This window comes from Paroedura picta, chromosome 1 (genome assembly GCF_049243985.1).
Source record: "Paroedura picta isolate Pp20150507F chromosome 1, Ppicta_v3.0, whole genome shotgun sequence".
Lineage (NCBI taxonomy): Eukaryota > Metazoa > Chordata > Lepidosauria > Squamata > Gekkonidae > Paroedura > Paroedura picta.
In genome coordinates this window covers 18960179-18979855 of record NC_135369.1, presented here as the reverse complement: position 1 = coordinate 18979855, position 19677 = coordinate 18960179, and the positions used below count along the sequence as shown (strand labels likewise).

Below are 19677 nucleotides of genomic sequence, written 5' to 3'. Positions count from 1 at the left end.
CTTGTGGCGCAGTGGTAAGGCAGCAGTCATGCAGTCTGAAAGCTCTGCCCATGAGGCTGGGAGTTCAATCCCAGCAGCCGGTTCAAGGTCAACTCAGCCTTCCATCCTTCCGAGGTCGGTAAAATGAGTACCCAGCTTGCTGGGGGGTAAACGGTAATGACTGGAGAAGGCACTGGCAAACCACCCCGTATTGAGTCTGCCATGAAAACGCTGGAGGGCATCACCCCAAGGGTCAGACATGACTCGGTGCTTGCACAGGGTATACCTTTACCTTTTACAATCCTCTTGTGGTTAAGACCCAAGCCTTTAATCATTCTGTGTGAAGTACACTGAACTGTACAACCAATAGATCCTGTATTATTTTTGTGCCGAAAGGCAGTCCCATCCTGGGATTTGGAAAACGGCATCCGCAATACCTCAACGGCACTGCTACCTTGACAGAAGGCCAGAACTGCAAGATACAGTAAGTGGCTGCTAAGACTCCCAGGTTGCTGGACTTTAGCCAGATGGGATGCCAACTGTCCTATATCTTGCTTCACTTGCCTGGGCAAGGCCTAAATCAATATCGAAGGTGTGGCTTCCTTCTGTTTGCCCACAACTTTAGCCCTGGCACCGATAAGCACCCCCCGCTTTCATAGGCTGGTTTGGTGAAGAGAAACACTCTGCAGGGAAGCATCCCTGGACACTCCCCAAGAGCTGGGCTGAGGCACAGAAACTGGCCAAGCGGCTTGGGAGCAGGCCACCCCTTGTCCACTTCTGGCCCCGTCAATAAAGACCCATCAAGTCTGGCTCAAAGCTGGAGATTCCTCATGGGTGACCTCTCCCCTGGAGGGCGTGGGGCCTGGGTAACCTTGGGAGAGATCTCAAGGCTCTCCTGCGTAGCCCTGAAGTAAAACATTCTTGAACGCAGCCACGGTGGTCCCTGGGCTTTGGGGGAACATACTCCGGTGTGGGGAGAAGTGTATTAGGGATCGAGGAAGCCCCCCTGGACCCCTGGTGCCAGCTGGTCTTGCAGCTCAGAATGACCCTCTCTGAATAACACCAGATCACTTATGGTCTCGGGCAGAGAAACACTGTTCTCTACCCCAGCCCCTCCAAAGATTATTTCAGTCACGGGTCCCCAATGTGGTGCCCACGGGCACCATGATGTCAACTAAGAATTTCTCTAGGTGTCCACCAAAGGTTTGTAGACAGAGGGTGGAGATTTTGTCTAGCAAGGCATCTGATTGGCTGCGTGATTTTTTAAAAAATGCTGCCTTGGTAGCATCTACTACCACAGCACAAGGTTCTTCACTGTATGATTGTGAGTGGCAGCAGCTATTTGGGGGCCAGCTTGGCTCCCACGGCAACCATTTCATAGCTGTCCCACCACGCTGTGTCGGTGTTCCCAAAGGCACCTGCAGGCTCCAAAAGGGAAAGCTAGGGAGCGAACTTTGGGTCTTTCACGTACAAAGAGGTGTGACTGAGCCATGGAAAACAGCCTCACTTGGCTGGCCCACAGAGACAACCCAGAAGGATCCAGCAGCCACAGCAGGACAAAGGAAGAAGGAGCTGGTTTTTAAACTCTGCTTTTCACTGCCCGAGGGATTCTCAAAGCCACTGCAATCACCTTCCCTTCCCTCTCCCCACAACAGACACCCTGTGGGGTAGGGTAGGACAGAGAGAGCTTCTACCAGAACTGCTCTGTGAGAACAGCACTATTAGGTTTGTGACTAACCCAAGGTCACCCAGCTGGCTGTATATGGAGGAACGGGAAATCAAACCCGGCTGGCCAGATTAGAAGCTGCTGCTATTAACCACTAGTACGCCACACTGCCTCCTGGAGACACCCAAACACCAACATGGCTGCTTTAGGAAGCCACAAACGGCACCTGGAGGGTTCATCCTATATGCCTCCCCTCCCCTCCGTCAGGAAGCAGACCGACACATGCGGTACTAGCACACTTGGGCTTTTAATACACGTCTTGGAACGTCACGCCGTCTCTCCCTCTTTGCGATGTTGTGGCCACCGGCGGCTCTGTGGGGGAGCTCTTTTGTCCTTCGTTAGGTCCGTGTTGGGGGGGGGGGGGAGAACAGTCCTCCTGCCTTTTCTTCACTTGAAGATCTTGCCCTGGCAAAAGGCCTTGCCAACGTGCTTGAACTCCCCCTCCCACAGGAAGTACTCCTTCACCAGCGTCTTGCACTCCTCGCTATCCGGGTCCAGCTTCCTCCAGGTGTAAGATTCGTAGTCCACCTGCCAGTCGGGGCTCAGCTGTGGAAAGGCATGAGAGGGCCATCAGTATGAGGTAGAGAAGAAGGAGGGGAGTTGGTATTTATATGCTGCTTTTCTCTACCGGAAGGAGCTTCCCTTCCTCTCCCCGCAACAGGTAGCCTGTGATGTAGGTGGGGCTGAGAAAGCACTGATAGGACTGCTCTGTGAGAACAGCTTTAACAGGACTGTGACTAGCCCAAGGTCACCCAGCTGGCTGCATGTGGGAGAGCGGGGAATCAAACCCGGCTCTCCAGATTAGAAGCTGCTGCTCTTAAATCACTGCACCACCCGGAGGGGCATGTTCCAGAGGATCCCATGAGGCTACGATGGCCCAAACCTACACCAAAACTAGGATCCCTTCTATTGGTGGGATGGAAGAGGGGCCAGGACAGCTCTTGGCTCCTGTCACGGCAAAGGTTTAGCGTGGACTTCGCAGGCTAAACTTCACTTATTCCACCGCTCCCCACTGCTCTCCTGCAGCTACGAATCCTTCTCCTGCTGGCTGGTACGCCCAGCTGTGCCCTTTCCTGGAAAGAAATGCCCCGCTGACAGTTATTCATGCTCTGACTGCATCAAGGCCAGACTATTGTAAAGCTCAGAAGATCTCATGGCGGCCACAGACCCACCGCCCGCGAGGGTGTTGACAAGGAGATGCCGGCGTGATCGTATTACCCCCGTGTCGGCAAACGCAATGCGGGTTCCCGGCCTGTTCCCAGGCGCAAGGCAAAGTGTTTGTACTGGACACCTAAGGCTCTGAAATGTTCTGGGTGTAGGGTGTCTGGATGACCTTTCCAACCCGTGGGAACTCATCGAGCCGCTCCCGAGGCCCTTCTCCAGCCACCCCCTGGCAGCAAGAGGGGAGTGGGCGGTGGAGAGGGCCTTTGCAGCACAATGCCAGATCCCTTCGCCCGGCACACCTCCAGCGCAGGTGCTCAGGCGTTCTCTTCTGCTTTTGCTCCCCTCTCAACTCTGGATCGGCCTGGCCTCAAGGCTGTTCTCCAGCTGCTGCTTTTGAAAGTGTTTTTGCTGCCTGCTTTGGCTTGTCCCGATTTTCGATACATTTTGGAATTTACTTGGACAAGCGAGAGTCGGGTTTCAGTAACAACGCTCGCATGTGTCTCACCCCAATGACTATGGCATTTCCTTAAAATAAGTCGGCATCGTGTGGGTGCACCTGTAAAGCACTGCCCTGCTCCTTCCCTGGATGGGCCTCCTGTTCCCTAGCACCACTCGCTGGGGGCACACGCCGAGAAGCCATCAGTGTGTCATTTCCTCGGTCAAAAGATAAACGCCACATGTGTGTGCGCTGAATTGGCCCTACCAGCAAAACACAAGGTTCCTCACAGCCCATTCCACAGGAACAACTTCTATCTCTGTTTTGACAAGTCCAGAGATACATCGGATCTGGCATATGTCTGAAAATACCCGAGTACCAATAGGAAACAGCGAAAGCCCAGCAGTGCCTGAAAGACTCACTAAATTTGCTTTTGCCAGTCGCTGCTCGCTTCTTCTGATATCTGTAGAAGTGAGCAGTGACTCATGAAAGCTCCTCTGCTGCCACAAATGTTGTGAGTTTCTTACTGCTGTGGACAGACTAACACAGCTACCCATGTTGAGCCTGACTGGAAATGTGGACAGAGATCCATGCACACAACTAAGCTGGAAAATCAAATAAGCCTCCGTGGGATTAAACTTTTATGTGCACAGAACCAAGCCCACCCCAAAGAAAATTCCTTGCAGCCCGTTGCTGAGTCATAAGCTGAGGCTGCTCCTTTGCATTAAGGATCATGTTACCGCAGCCATCCTTGATCCAAAGCACAATTTGCCTTAGATCCTCAGAGACTGGGCGAGGCCCCTGTTCTGACTCTAGAGAGGGCAGGCTCCTGCCCCAAACGCGCTTGCAAGAGGGACACCTAAAGGACGTTGCGCCAAAGTACAGATCTCCTTACAAAATCACAATCTGAAATCCTATGGACCTCTCATCCCCCAAGCAAAGAAGAAAAAGAGCAGTTTTTTAGACCCCGCTTTTCTCTACCTTAAGGAGTCAAAGCAGTCTACATCCTCTCACCACAACAGGCACCTTGTAAGGGAAGTGGGGCTGAGAGAGCTCTGAGAGAACTGGGGATGACCCAAGGTCACCCGGCAGACTTCACTCCTCGTTCGGAGTCTGATTCTCTTAACCACTACACAATGCTAGTGTGCAGGGAGCCTTTCTCTCATATTAGATATTGTACGGCATGTGTAATATAGCCAGAAGATCCAAGGGTTGCCCGGAAGCCAGGCAAGGGACCTTCATAGGTGGTTGGCTACTCTCTGCCTCTGCATACTGCCCCCTAGTGTTCCCTGCAGGAACTCCATCCAAATCCTCAAAAGTCTCCCATCCAAATCCTAGCAAAGGTCAGACAGGTTCGGGCTTGCCTGGGCTACCCGGGTCACGGAAGTGCCCTCTGACGAAAGAAGCCGCATTTTGCACTCCAGGGGGAAATCCTGCCACTGGCAGAACAGATCTAGGAATTCCCCTGTGCTTCCCACCCACGAGCGCCACTGATTCCAGCACAGGGCACCCTGACTTTTGAGCGAGCCCCCCCCCCCCCATCCCCACTCACCGGAAAGGCAAGGTCTTGCCCACGGAAGACCCACACGCCCGAAATGCTGCTAGCGTTGTTGGTGCCAAAAAGGATGACGGAAGCAAAGGCATTCTTGCGCAGTTTGTCCAGGCGCTGGAACATGCCTGTTTGGGGGAGGTGGGAGGAAAGGAAAGAAGTGACTCCCTGGGCGCTGCTGCCCCCGAGCAGGGAAAGGGAACGGGCCGGGCTCTTACCTGTGATGAGATTGCAGCTCATGAACGTCTGCGCCAGCTCCTCGGGGAAGCGATACTCCGCGTACCAGACGGACCAGCCCTCCTTGTCAAAATGCTCCCAGAAGTGAGGCAGGGCCACCGTGAGGGTGTCTTCGTTGGAGTACTTGCGCTTGAACTCGTCCATGACGAAGGGGCTAGGAAGAGAGCTGCTGGTTAGACTCACCCACACAAACCCTGCGCTGCTCCCGCAAGGCCCTACCATGCAATGGGGGCGGGGGGGGGGGGGGGAGGAAAGAGAAAGAAAAAGCAGCAAGACTGTCAAATAGGAGGCTGGAGGGGAGAGCGGGCCAGCCTCAAGGTTGGGCAACTTCTTCACTGATGCTCAAAAAAGTATCCCCCCAACTCTTCTAGGGGCGTGAGGGGGGCAAGAAGCAGCAGCGTTGGTTTCTATACCTGCCAGTCTCAGTTCTCTCAGAGCTCTCTCAGTCCCAACTACCTCACAGGGAGTTCCCTCAGAGGGAGGGAAGGAGAAAAGCAGCCTATAAGAACCACTCTTCTTCTTGCTTCCCTTCAGCCTCGCTGGAGCCCCCAATCATTCTAACTTTGCCCTGCCAGGCAAGGCTAGGACACTGGCCACTGGCCGCCCACACTTCTGGCAAAACAGATCCCACCGGCTGTAAGCGAGGGCGGCTCCCGGCCCTGGTCCCAGCAGAGGAGGGGAGGGACCAGCCGGGCTGGAACGGAACACCAAGTCTGTCCCGGGCACGTGGCAGGGTGGGGGAGAAGGCGGATTCGGCCCCAGCTGCCACCAAGCAACAGACCTCTCCTGCCCCCTGGTGGCCAGTCAGCGAACCAATACTTGGGAATGTCTATTTTAGACTGGACCGATCCTTTTTCTTTCTTTTTTGCTATTAAGCCACAGCCCAGTCACTGCAATCCTGTGGGGTTTTCAAAGCAAGCGACTAACAGAACAGGTCGGCCATTGCTTTGGTGTAGTGGTTAGTAGCATGGACTTCTAATCTAGAGATCCAGGTTTGATTCCCCGCTCCTCCATATGCAGTCAAGCTGGGTGACCTTGGGCAAGTCACAGTCCTGATAAGAGCTATTCTGACGTAGCAGTCATATCAGGGCTTTCTCAGCCTCACCTCACTCACAGGGTGTCTGTCTGTTGAGGGGAGAGGAAAGGGAAGGCGACTGTAAGCCGCTTTGAGACTCCTTCGGGGAGAGAAAAGCGGCAAAGAAGAACCAACTCTTCCTCTTCTCTATGTCGCAGTCTCCCATACAAGTACTAAGGACCGACTGTGCTCAGCCTCAAAGATGCGATGAGATCGAGCTAGCCTGGGCTATCTGGGTCAAGCAGGGCATGCTTGGAAAGCTGCAAATGCACCCCCCCCCCCTCTGCAAGCCCCAATGGAAAGTCTATAGGCACTGAGCCTCTCTGTTTTCAAAAGCACCACGGCCCAGCAGGTACTGCTTACGATCCTGGTTCTCAAAACTGCTCTGGAGAGCACCGGTCACCCCTCAGCAGTAAGCTCATCTGATTGGGATGCTTCAAGTCCAGCTCTTGCCAAGCAGGAGCGGAGGAAGAAGAAGAAGAAGAAGAGTTGGTTCTTATATGCCGCTTTTCCCTACCTGAAGGAGGCTCAAAGCGGCTTACAGTCGCCTTCCCATTCCTCTCCCCACAACAGACACCCTGTGGGGTGGGTGAGGCTGAGAGAGCGCTGATATCACTGCTCGGTCAGAACAGCTTTATCAGTGCCCAAGGTCACCCCAGCTGGCTGCATTTGGGAGAGCGCAGAATCGAACCCGGCATGCCAGATTAGAAGTCCACACTCCTAACCACTACACCAAACTGGCTCTCAGGAGAGGCCAACCATCAAGGTAAGGCAGTTTGGAACACTCAACAACATCATTCCCAGCAGGCCAAGTACACAGGAGGTGTTTTTTTTTTAGTGTTCTGCTTTTCACTGCTTGAAGGAGACCCAAAGCGGATTACAAACACCTTTTCCCTTCCTCTCCCCACAAGAGAGACCCTGTGAGATAGGTGAGGCTGAGAGAGCTCTGCGAGAACTGTGACAGGACCAAGATTACCCAAGCTGGCTGCATGTGGAGGAGTGGGGATGGATCGCTGTCAGTTATAGGGTTATGTATTTAGGCTGCCGAAGTGACTGTTCAAGCCCGAAGCAGCCAGCACTGAGGTGCGGGGGAAGGGTGGTGGCGGCGTGCCAGTCAGCGCACACAGGTACAGAGCTCTGCGCCTGTGTGCGGGTTGCATGCTGCCACCGGGCGTGAACGGCTGCCTTGGCAGACGAAGCGCACAACCCTACATAATCGGGCATTTGATTTAATGCTCCACCTGCATTCCATTCTTCCCTAGTAGTGCAGGGTGGCTCACAACAAAATTCAATAAAATCAAGGATACAATATAATTTTAAACATGGAATATAAAGACAATCAAATGATAATATTTAAAGTTTAAGTTTAAAATATCCAAATTAACAAGCCTTCTCCTCCTTAAAGGGGTCTTACTAAGTATACTAAACTGTGTGTGTGTGTGTGTGACTGAGAGTGAGAGAGAGAGAGATGTTAAATTCCAGGAGAACCTGACTGGTGGGTGGATTTTTAGGCAGGAAGGTCAGCATGTTCTGATGTTATTTCTTTGTTGTTGTTATGTGCGAAGTCGTGTCTGACCAATCGCGACCCCATGGACAATGATCCTCCAGGCCTTCCTGTCCTCTACCATTCCCCGGAGTCCATTTAAGTTTGCACCTACTGCTTCAGTGACTCCATCCAGCCACCTCATTCTCTGTCGTCCCCTTCTTCTTTTGCCCTCGATCGCTCCCAGCATTAGGCTCTTCTCCAGGGAGTCCTTCCTTCTCATGAGGTGGCCAAAGTATTTGAGTTTCATCTTCAGGATCTGGCCTTCTAAAGAGCAGTCAGGGCTGATCTCCTCTAGGACTGACCGGTTTGTTCGCCTTGCAGTCCAAGGGACTCGCAAGAGTCTTCTCCAGCACCAAAGTTCAAAAGCCTCAATTCTTTGACGCTCGGCCTTCCTTATGGTCCAACTTTCGCAGCCATACATTGCAACTGGGAAGACCATAGCCTTGACTAAACGCACTTTTGTTGGCAGGGTTCTAGGCCACAGCTATAGGCCAGGTGGAACCCTTCCACCTTACATGCCCTGTAGAACTGATTCATGCCCTGATCTCATTAGGCAGTGTGCCACCAGGCCGGGGACAGTGCTGAGAAGGCCTTGGAGAGGACAATCTTGCCTCTTTTAATTTGTCACGTTAACACACTTTGTTTCAGCTGTTTTTCATTGTTTACTGAATGTTCCCTCATATGGATAGCACTTAATCTACCTTGAGAACCAGGGAGAAAGACATATTATGTAAACACACTGAGAGGATGCAGAGAGGAAGAACTGAATGGTAACACCATTCTTTGCCTCTTCATCATATTATGGTTAAATTATGAGTGACCACATGCACCCAATCTGGGTAACCTTGGGCTCATCACAGTCCTGATAGTTATGTTCTGACCGAGCAGTAATATCTGGGCTCTCTCCGCCTCACCTACCTCACAGTGTCTGTTGTGGGTAGAAGAAGGAAAGGCAATTGTAAGCATCTTAGGAGCTTCTTCGGGCACTGAAAAGCAGGATATAAAAACCAACTCTTTTTCTAAAATGTGGAATTTGCTGACAGAGGATGTAGAGGGCCATGGGGGGAAACAGCTTTAAAAGAGGATTTGATAGAATCAAAGATTCGATTGTGAGTAGCTGATAGCCTCAGTGACTGAAGGGAACCTCCATGTTCAGAGGCAGTCAACCTCTGGTCCAGGAGGCAAAAGGTCTTGACCTCTATGGCCTCCCAGGAGCTGGCTGGCCACTCTATGAGACAGGAGAGTGGGCTAGATGGATCAGTGATCTGAGCCAGCAGTGCTTTTCTTGTGTTCTTATGAGTGCATAAACAGATCCAGCCATCAGCTGGCTAAGCAGAAACCCTGCCATCACAAGCGTCTGACAATTTGCAACACCTCTCCAGTCCCGGGCCTTACCTCTTGGGCAGGTGAGCAAAGGGGTCTTTGGATTTTGGCTCAGCTGCCAAGGCCTGCTCACACTCATCCATCTCTTCCTCGGGCTCAGGTGCTGGCTTCCTCTCTTCTTTCTTCTCTGGCTTCTTCTCTTCTTTTGGCTGCTTCTCCTTCTTCGGCGCTTCCTTCTTGGGCTGATTTTCAGCAAACTTCTTAGCTGTGAGACAAGACATCGAATAAGACAGACTAGGGCCTCAACTATGAAGACAGACTCAGGTGTTTGGTCTGCAGCAACAGAACCAAGTTTGAATTGACAACAATGAAGCTTTAGCTCTTGAACAAGGAACATTAAGTCCAGAACAGAATTTTCGTTTGTCTTAGATGTGCTACTGGACTCAAACCTTGTCCTTGGAGATCCAACAGCCCCATCTAGCTGGAAGCCTTCAAGAGAGATGCAATCTTGCTCAGAAGACACAGATATGGCCAAGAAGGGGCATACAGGCAATCTAGTCCAACCCCCTGCTCAAGGCAGGATCAGCCTAAAGCATCCAGGAGAAGGATCTGTCCAGGCTCTGCTTAGACTGCTGGTGATTCCACTGCTGAATACCCTGATAGTGAATTGTTTATTTTTCGCTATTTAGCCGATATCGTTCTATATGCAGTTTAAAGCCATCACTGTGGGTCCTCCCCTCTGCTGCCAATAGGAACCACTCCCTGCCCTCCTCCAAGGAACAACCTTTCAAATAATTAAAGAGAGCCATCATGTCCCCTCTCAGCCTCCTCTTCTCCAGGCTGAACAGTCCCAAGTCCCTCAGCCTTTCCTCACAGGGCTTGGTCCCCAGGCCCCGAATCATCCTCGTCGTTCTCCTCTGAACCCTCTCCATTTTGTCCACGTCCTTTTTGAAGTGAGGCTTCCAGAACTGCACCCAGGACTCCAGGTGGGGTCTGGCCAATGCAGTATATAGCAGGACTATAACATGTGATTTTGCGAGGTGGAGCAAGCCACAAAAAACATTGCCAGTTTTATTTCAGTCACAACAGGGAAGATTGCTGTGGTGTGGTGGCAGCTGCCACCAAGGCAACATTTAAAAAAAATCTGCACAGCCAATCAACTCTCCAGTGGCCAATCAAAAGCCTTTCTGGGCAAGGCTGGCCTGACCCACTTTCTAAAAAGACTTGTTAAGTGCCAGAAAAAGCATCGGGAAGTCTCATGGAGCCCCTGGGCACCACGTTGGGGACCCTGATCTAAGCTGTTTATTTATTTATTACATTTATATGCCACCCTCCCTGGAGGCTTCTAACAAGCTATGCAAACCTCTGCTTTATTTCAAATACACTTACTTAGGACTCCATTCTATTAAGTCCTGCAGTGGTGGGAGAGGCATATTCTGCGAGAACAAGACACCACCCATTAGAGGAATGGAATTGTTGAATCCAATCCAATCCTTTTACTAGAGATAGACACATTAAAGGTTTATGGCTGCTAGGCTCTATTCCAGCAAACAAAAAAAAGTGCACACAGTTTCTGACGGAAGAACATTTTATGCTTGAGCAGAAAGAAAAGTTTTGATCTCTACAGTCTTAACCAGCTGGTGAGCAGCTTTGTTAAACGCAAAGGCAAATGTAGATTCGTGACATCACCAAACTACAGTATTTGCTGGCGTATAAGACTACTTTTCCCCCCTGAAAAACATGCCTCCAAGTGGGGGGGTCGTCCTATACGCCGGGTGCACTTCAGTTGGGATAGACATAGCTGCCCATAGTGGCCCATAGTACTGTAACGTAATGTTACAAACTCTATGTTTTGAGTGGAAATGTTGGGGGGTCGTCTTATACGCCCAGTCGTCTTGTACGCCAGCAAATACAGTAGGTGAATCGGTCAGAGGGTTCAAAAAGCATTTTAAAAATAACAACACTGTCACAGCAGCCAAGAGGAGGGCCCGTGGGTCTTTACTGGATATATATATGTATACATATACATATATACATGGGCTTTGAAAGCCCCACCCCCCACCCCCGCTGTCCCCTTCCCCGGAGATTCCCCAGCTTCCCTGTGGGCGTCGGAGCAAGCCAGCTGCGTCCCTGAGGTGGTGGGCCTGCTCCGAGGCCCGCAGAGAAGGCTCTCCCACCCAACCCTCTCCCCACCAAGTGCCCAGCTTCCACTACGAAGTGGAGGCAGTTGGCCGATGGGCCCCTCTGTTGTCAGTCTGGGGCCAATTGGAAGGCACGCACTGTGCGCCATCCGATCAGACCATTCTGTATCCCGGACTCGGCCCACCCACCTTAGCCAATTATTTATACCTCTCCCTAAGCGGTTTACTGATATGATCATGTTTACCCACTCCCAAAATGGTCAATGATGGGCTTGAAGGAGCGGGAAGAGGAGGGGGCCCTGAGTGGGCCCCATACACAGCTCTGCTTCCCCATCACATTCTGCACGATTGCATAACTTCCAGGGATTCTTGAAGAATGTTATCAGGGGTTTCTCAATGGTGAAAAGGTTGAAAAAGGCTGCCTTAGAGTTCCACAACCAGCCCAAGTGCCCAATACTGGCTTGAACAGACCAGGAATAAGTCAGCATCATGTATTCTTAACCCCAGAAACCCAGCAAGGCACACCAGGGTCTTAAGAGACAAGCACAGAAGACCTAGAAACCCCCAGCCCGGATCCCTTGATGGCACGCTACAAAAATGGCTCTACTTTGAATGACAGGAGCTGTAAAGCACAGGAAGCACAGCTCAAGGATAGGCCCTGCATTTACATGGACAGCAGGCATCCACTTTCTTTCCGAAAGCCTGTGTTGGAACACGGCCCCGCTCCTGCTCCGGCACAAAGTGTGGATGGCGCCATCTTCGAAGCACTGCTTTCACTGGGACAGAATGATACACCCAAACTGGCTGTGACTGTGTTACAGTGTGGCACCGGAGCAGAACCAACTAGGAGCAAAAAGGTTACAGCATCGCCCCCTTCTTTTGCTGCTAAAGGTATTGGCCATTTTCCAGCCTGTCCTATTTTTAAAGAAAACTGGAAGGCAGAGTTGGCAAGGCACACCACCTCCCCCACTATTCAGTTGGCAACTAGCAACAAGACCCTACAGATCTGAAAAAGGACAGGGGCGACCAACCCCCCTCATTTCTTTGACCCACTAAAGATTAGTGCCGTCCCCCACAGCTGCCCTTACCGTCAAACTGTGCCATCTTCTCGCAGAGCTTCACCTCTCCCAGGACAGCCATGAACTGCGGCTGGTTTATGCAGGTGATGAACCAGCGGTTGACGTTTCCGTAAGACTGGCGGAAAGAGGGCTCCAAAACCTGCCAACGGAGAGGACCGGGAAGTTCTTGGGCAGAAGCCAGGCATCTCAGCACAAGCCCCCTTGCTCTGGCTGGGATGTCTGAAATACCCAGCAGGAGGTTCTTGGGCCTGCAGGAACTCTATGCTCTTCCTTCATGACTAGTGGAGTCACATGACTCAGCATGCGGAGTTTGGAAGAAGAAATCTTTGCAACAACTTTGGACTGCTGGGTGTGAATTTTCAGCAGTGTTCATGTATGTTTGTAATCTTCTACCCCACACCCAAATTTGGTAAACAAGAAGTCTTGCACAGGGGAGCTAAGAATCTATTTAACTATCTCCAAGCAGCTCTGGCAGTCACCCAAGCAAAGTGGGAAGCTGCAATCATGGCCCCCAAAGCTTGGGGAAAATGCTATTTCCCTACTCTCTCAGTGGTGAGCCCTTCCCCATCAAAAACCTAGGATCACGGAGCAGATGACTGATCCATCCCCTTCAATCCTGCCTACCCAGAGAAACAGGCTGCAGACTTGGTCAGAGAAGCTGAACAAGCCCCACCTGGCCCATTTCTCTCACCTATGAAGGGTAAACTGTGTTTAAGAGACAGGATGCCGGTACCGGAGGAGTCTTCCACAGCCAGCCCCTAGGAACCCACCTGCTTGTAAAGCCAGAGGAGAGTACAGACAACCGTGATGTCAGCCAGTGTGACCCGCTCGCCCACCAGGAATGTCCTGGTTTTCAGATGGGAGTCAAGGATGCTTAGAATCCTCTTCACTTCCTCCTTGGCATATTCTGTGGCCTGAAAAAAAAAAGGGGGGGGGGGGAAAGAACCACACACAAACATATTTAAGAAAGGAAACTCCACAGCAGGGGAAGCTGTGTTGGTCTGCTGCAACAACCCAAATTCTTGTGGCACCTTGTGGAGAAGATTACAATTATGGTCAGCTACGATATTTGTAGATACTTGGTCAAAGTAAGCGAATTGCTGGAATTGTCCCAGCATATATTGTGAGATGCAACAGTACATTCAAGAAGGATGTAGATAAAATTGAAAGGGTACAGAGGAGAGCGACGAGGATGATCTGGGGCCAAGGCACCAAGACCTATGAAGATAGGTTGAGGGACTTGGGAATGTTCAGCCTGGAGAAAAGGAGGTTGAGAGGGGACATGATAGCCCTCTTTAAGTATTCGAAAGGTTGTCACTTGGAGGAGGGCAGGATGCTGTTTCCGTTGGCTGCAGAGGAAAGGACGTGCAGCAATGGGTTTAAACTACAAGTACAACGATATAGGCTAGATATCAGGGGAAAATTTTTCAGTCAGAGTAGTTCAGCAGTGGAATAGGCTGCCTAAGGAGGTGGTGAGCTCCCCCTCACTGGCAGTCTTCAAGCAAAGGTTGGATACACATTTTTCTTGGATGCTTAGGGCTGATCCTGCGTTGAGCAGGGGGTTGGACTAGATGGCCTGTATGGCCCCTTCCAACTCTATGATTCTATGATTTAAAAGCCATTAACGTTTTCCTACATAGTTGTGAAGGCTATGAAACATTTTTTTAAATTAAGTTTCTACGCTGAATTGAAGAAACTGGTGGATGAGTGCCCCACCCCACCGCACGGGGCCAAAGCATCTCACACAGGATAGGGCACATAGCTCAGCAAGAGCACCTGCCGTGCATGCACAGAATCCTGCATTCAAGCCCCAGCATCTCCGGTAGCAGAGCTGGGAAGAAATTTCTGCCCCATGTCACTGAGGAGCAGCTGCCAGTCAGAACGGGGAATGCTGCATTCGATGGGCCACCCGGCTGCTTTGGCAGTTCACAGCTCACCTGCTTGTTATAATGCATGATGCCCAACGTGGGGAAGACCCAAGTGCTGGCAGGAGGGACGATGTCGCTGTCGGCAAAGCTGACCCACTGGATGATCTGGGCGGCTGCCTCCTTGGTGGTTCCTCGTAGCTCATCGTTGCTGACTGCAAGGAGGGAAGTGGTCAGTTATGGTGGAGAGGGGGGCCCCAACAAGGCCAGGTCAAGGGGGCTTCTTCACCCCACACCCCATTTTTATTCACCCACGGGCCCCAAAATAAGACACGGGGCACTTGGGGGGTCGAGTCAAGAGGAGAATCTGGTTTCAGTAGCTTGTTCTTAGGTGTCAAGCTCCTCATCTCGTTTAAACCAACTGCAGGCCGAGTGGCAGGGACAGGTGCCAGCTCTCTTTGCCGCCCATCCTTCTTCTCCAACCCCCTCTGCCTTCCACTAGAAGCTAACTCCACCCCATGAGCAATTTAAGGAGCAGTTTGCCAATCGAAGACTCTGGACAACCCAACTGCCCCTTCTTTCAAAGAGCAGAGACAACAATGAGAGTTACCGTAATGTGCAATGGCGTTGCTCTCAAACACGCAGAAGCCATCGTCTCCTTCGAAGGAAGGGACCTGCAGAAAAACGGCGCGTTTCAAGCTGCAGCCGGCGAAAGCCCCCCAAGGCACTAAGACAACCTGCCCCCACCAGCCAGGCCTGCTGGGACCAAGGTGGAAGTCTACAGCTTGCACTATGGTACCTCCAGTGCAGGCAGAAATAAAAAACATAAAACTCCAGAGACTTAACCCAGGAAGAGCTCTACCACTTTTTTCTAGCAAATGTGTTAACGGGTTCCATGACAGCAGCCTCAGGTGTTTCAGAAATAGCTGTGAACTAGACTGGAGGGGGGGAGGAAACACCTTTTTAACCGTACATCTTCTGCCCCCCCCCCCCCCAATCCTATGGCAAACTACGCATTTAATTGGACAAGTGTTTTCAAACGAACCTTCCAAGACAAAAAGCCAGCATTTTAAAGCCCTGTTCAATGTGTATCTTAAGCTGACATTGCACAGAGGTTAAGAGACAAAGCTATGACTCAGGAGGGCCCTTATCTGAAGAGGCATCTTCACCATGAAATCGTCATCACTACAAGAACAGTTTTTTATATCCCACTTTTCTCAAAGTGGCTTACAATCACCTTCCTTTCCTCTCCCCACAACGGGCACCTTGTGAGGCTGGTTGGGCTGAGAGAACTCTGAGAAAACTGTGACTGATTCAAGGTCTCCCCCCCCCCCCCAGCAGGCAGCATGCGGACGAGTGGGGAATCCAACCCGGTTCTCCGGAATAAAGTCCACCACATTTAACTACTGCAGTCATGCTGACTCTCAAGTGGCCCTTCGGTTAGCCCATCTGCATTAAAGATTTAAAAAAAGAAAAAAAAACGTGGAAAGGAGCTATGCTGGAGATTCCACCCAGTCCAGCCTCATGCTCCCCACAGTGACCACCCAGAGGTCCCCAGGAAACCCAGACGTGGTATGAAGCTAAGAGCTTTCCCCTCAACTGCCCTGCCCTCTGGGCCTACTGCTCTTCTTCAGTGTATTGCCTCTGAATGTTTAGCCATTGCTCATGCCTTCCAACAGGAAAGTGGCTGGCTCCTGATAGCATCACAGACAAGTCTATGTTTTACATGAACCACCCAGGTACACTAAAGGCATATGGCTTGGCTAACATCAATGTGAGGAGGACCAAGCCTATTCCTTAAAAACAGAATACTGGTAGTAAATTAGCACTAGTTGAAAGGAGGGGGAAGAAGCCCACTCAAGCCCTGAGAGCTTCCTGAACTGAAGAGGGGTGGGATGGGCTCATCAAATTGTCACTAGAGATGTCCAACACCAGGAAAATACATTACCAGTATTTTTGGGATATTATTTAAGACAATTACAGATCAGATTATGCATCAGATCAGATGCCAGTATATGTGAGCCCGAATCAGCTGGAGCAACAAGGAGCTGAGCGCTGCACTCTACAGTGGGTTTAAACCAAGCTGCAAGGGAAGCCAGCCCAGGATCAGCTGGGGTGTCGCTCTCAGTTTCTGCTACCTCAGCTGATCCTCTCAGGTCTGCTTGTGGCGAGAAGAGACCTCCCTGCTGCACACAGATCCTGGTGACAGACTCTCCCGCAGCACGGTTTAAACTGCACTGCAGGAGAACCTAAGCTAGCCCAATGATCCGACTGGATTTTTCTTGGGTCTACTGTAACTGAAAAAGGCACTTGATTCAGGGGGAAGCACCCTGATTTTTATTTTCATTTGCACATCCCTAGTTGTCATCCCTACCCGCTTGAATCTTCACCATGCGCAGGTCTAAATACCATGAGTCTATTCTAGTTAGAAGGTCAGCGGACAAGGATAATAGGACAGCCTATGCAGAGCACTACAATCCAGACATTTATAGCCCACTTTTCGCTCCAATGGAGTCAAAGCTGCTTACAGAGTTCTCCCCATCCACCATGCTGTCCTCACAACAATCCAGTCACACCCTGATATTGAGGGGGTGACGAGACCAAGGACTCCCCATATGCAGAGCAGTGATTCAGACTAGGGCCATAGAGATCCTACGCAAACGCTCCTCTGAATGCTGGGAAACACTATCCAAACATCTCTACCCAATGCTCCATGCGGATACATCAGATGTGGGATAACACGGCTTTCCAGATACTCTGAACCTGGAACTGCTTGACAGTCTGTTAACCCAGTGCCCTAAAACCCATTGAGCCAGCACCACCTCCCAGCCAGCTTCTGCCAAGGTCACCCCTGGTGCTCAGACACAGAGCTCTAATTTCACCAGCTCACAGAAACCCAAATGGACGCAGCGAGACAGGCAGGCAGCTGGCGGAGGGGGAGCCCCTGCAAGCCTTCTGCAACTCACCTTCCCGACAGGGAATTTGTTCAGGAATTCGGGAGTCTTGTTGGTTTGCCCGAAGTGGAACTGAGGCGGGGCCGAGAGGACCTTGATCTTGGCACCACTGTACTGAGCAGCGATGAGGGCTTTGAATGCTCGCCAATTCTCAGGGTAGGTGTAGAGAGTCTGCAAAGAGAATGAGACAGCATCAGCAGCCTGACTCAGCCACCCTTCTGGGTAAAACCCGCTTTCCTAGGCAGGCTGTACCTCTTCCCACCGAAGGATGAGAACGCCTAGTTTAAAAAAGGTAAATGTAGAAGTCTGTCCTTTCCCCATAGCAGGTACCGCCCCGCACCTTCAGTCCCTGCAACACAAATTACAATGCAGGATTTCTGGAGAGCTTCCCATCCTAATGCTCTGTCATCAGACAGAATCCAGTTGTAGACACACCTTCCACAAAAAACGCTACTACAGTCGCTTCCCTGGCAGCATTCGACCACACCCACCAACCCAGAGCACCCTCATGCACTCTGAGCAACACTATAAAACCCCACTATTTTAATTCCCCCCCAATGATGAAATCCCAAATCATATTGGACGAGGAATCCACTAAACTAGCCAGCTTGCCTAAAAGATCACTCCGTTCAAGACTCCCAACACCCCCCTGCATCCTCTCAAAAGGAACAAGCTCTTTTCAACCCACCTATTTTTAACACTCCCAAGGCTTGCAGGCCACGTTTTCACACCTGGAGAGTAATCCCTGAGTAATCCCTCCAACAGTTGCTGGCCACCCCCGAAAATAAAGCCTGAACACGAAAGTCATGCTCTGTCCATACCCACCGGGTGCACGGAGGCAAGGCTGCCTCTGCACACAGATGCTCGGCTCAACAGCTGAGTGCCACCCCAGGCAAGTCCCTTTGCCTAACGCAGCTCTACTTAAACTCCTTGTGAAGGGGGACCTTCAGCCTACAAGCCTGCCAGAAGACAGAGGGTTCATTGTGACCCCCTGCAGCAGCCCACCCGCCCCCCAGTAATCAGTTTTCCCCAGAGAGTTGGGAAACCAACCATTCTCCCTCTCCAGACATCCACTCAACGCCACGTCGGTATCATTTCACCCAAAAACCAGGGAAGGGAACCGGTAACTCCCTATCTTCACCTGGGCCCCCTTCCCAGCCCGCCTCTCCGACGTCCCCGCGCTTTCCCCCGCTAATATCTACCCTAAACGAAAGGCCGGGGCCCTCCTCTCAAGACACGCCACTCCCAGAGCCCAGCCACCGCCCCCGAGGCTGGATGGGAACGGATGGCCAACGGTCCCCATCGGGAAACGCAAGCTCACCCCGGCCGCCGCCATCTTAGCGAGGAGAGGAAAAGGAGGAGCGTCGCGAGAGACTGCCGTAAAGCGAGCCGCGAGACAACTGGGCAGGCGAGCACGACATTCTTGGAGCGCCCCGCCCCCTCTCTCTCCCCGGACGTCACTGGAGAGGCGGAGCCTCGCTGTCTAAGAGGATGGTAGGACCGCGCGGGCGGGGGAGGGGAGGAATTGTTTGGCGCATGCGTGACAGGGACAATGGCAACGAGGCGCCTCTTTAAAGGGGTTGCTCCCTGATAGAGGGGAAGAAACGGAATTGTTCTAGATGCCTCAGGGAGCCGACCTGAACGGGCCTGCTAGGAAACACGTGTCATTTCAGCAGGCATACCTGCAGGAAGGCCTAACTAGGCTTGCAGGTCGGGCTGCCAACCTCCAGGAGGGACCTGGAATTGCTGTTAATGTCCTCTATGGAGAACAGTTCCCTGGAAGAAAATGGCTAATTTGGAAGGTGGACACTATGGAATGGCGCTCTTCTGAGGGCCCTTCCCTACCCCCACACACTAAGAAAAGCCATGTTTGATCAGTCCAATCCTAAATCCCAGATGCCATCAGGAAGTCCACCAGCAAGAATACAAAGCTTCACTGCCCTAGAGTGTTCAAGCTATATCTTTTGCCATTTCCAATACTGTGGTTATGGAGGAGTTGGGCAATTATTGGGGGGGTGATCTATACCACCATGTTCTTGCTCTTTTATTGTAACTTTTATGTCCTGATGATGGGGTTTTAGTGGGTGTTTTAATTGTGGACTATTTGAAACCTGCCACGCGGCTGTTCTGGGAGTGGTGGGAATAAAAATCCAAATAATATCAGTTACACTCTGCTCCAGTTACACTCTGCCTTTTCTCTCTTTAGGGTGGATTAGAGTGTAAATCAATGCAATTCATAATCAGCAATGCACAATCAGTGACTCACGAAAGCTCTTCCCCTGCCACAGATTATGTTAGTCTTTAGGGCGCAACAGGACTCTTGCTCTTTTCTTTTGTACGGCTTATGCTTTCAAGTGATTAAGGATTCTCTGAGAATATTTTCCACTGGAAACACACCTAGATTGTTCCTGGATCTGTTGGTATCAAATCAGCACTACATTTCCTAATTCTCTAGCACTGGGGTCCCCAATCTGGTGCCTGCCAAGTGTGTTTAGAAATTGGATGCCTCACAACTTCTGATTTAACATTGGAGATTTGATCGGCTCCGCAGATGTTTAAATACGTTGCTTTGGCAATCACTTTCACCACAGCACACGGATCTT

The 19677-nt window shown here is 51.3% G+C and overlaps 1 protein-coding gene across 1 annotated transcript; it reads right to left on the bottom strand.

Annotated features, from left to right (window-relative positions):
* Window positions 1–1933: 1933 nt before the first annotated feature.
* EEF1G (eukaryotic translation elongation factor 1 gamma) lies at window positions 1934–18559 on the bottom strand. The gene is made up of 10 exons (XM_077324893.1): window positions 18396–18559; window positions 17087–17245; window positions 14731–14794; window positions 14193–14335; window positions 13026–13169; window positions 12265–12394; window positions 9108–9300; window positions 5073–5245; window positions 4858–4982; window positions 1934–2251 (listed from the first exon to the last, which is right to left on the bottom strand). Exons 1-10 carry the CDS (start codon window positions 18408–18410, stop codon window positions 2093–2095), a joined length of 1305 nt encoding a protein of 434 aa, XP_077181008.1. The 5' UTR covers window positions 18411–18559; the 3' UTR covers window positions 1934–2092.
* Between the last annotated feature and the right edge of the window lie 1118 nt (window positions 18560–19677).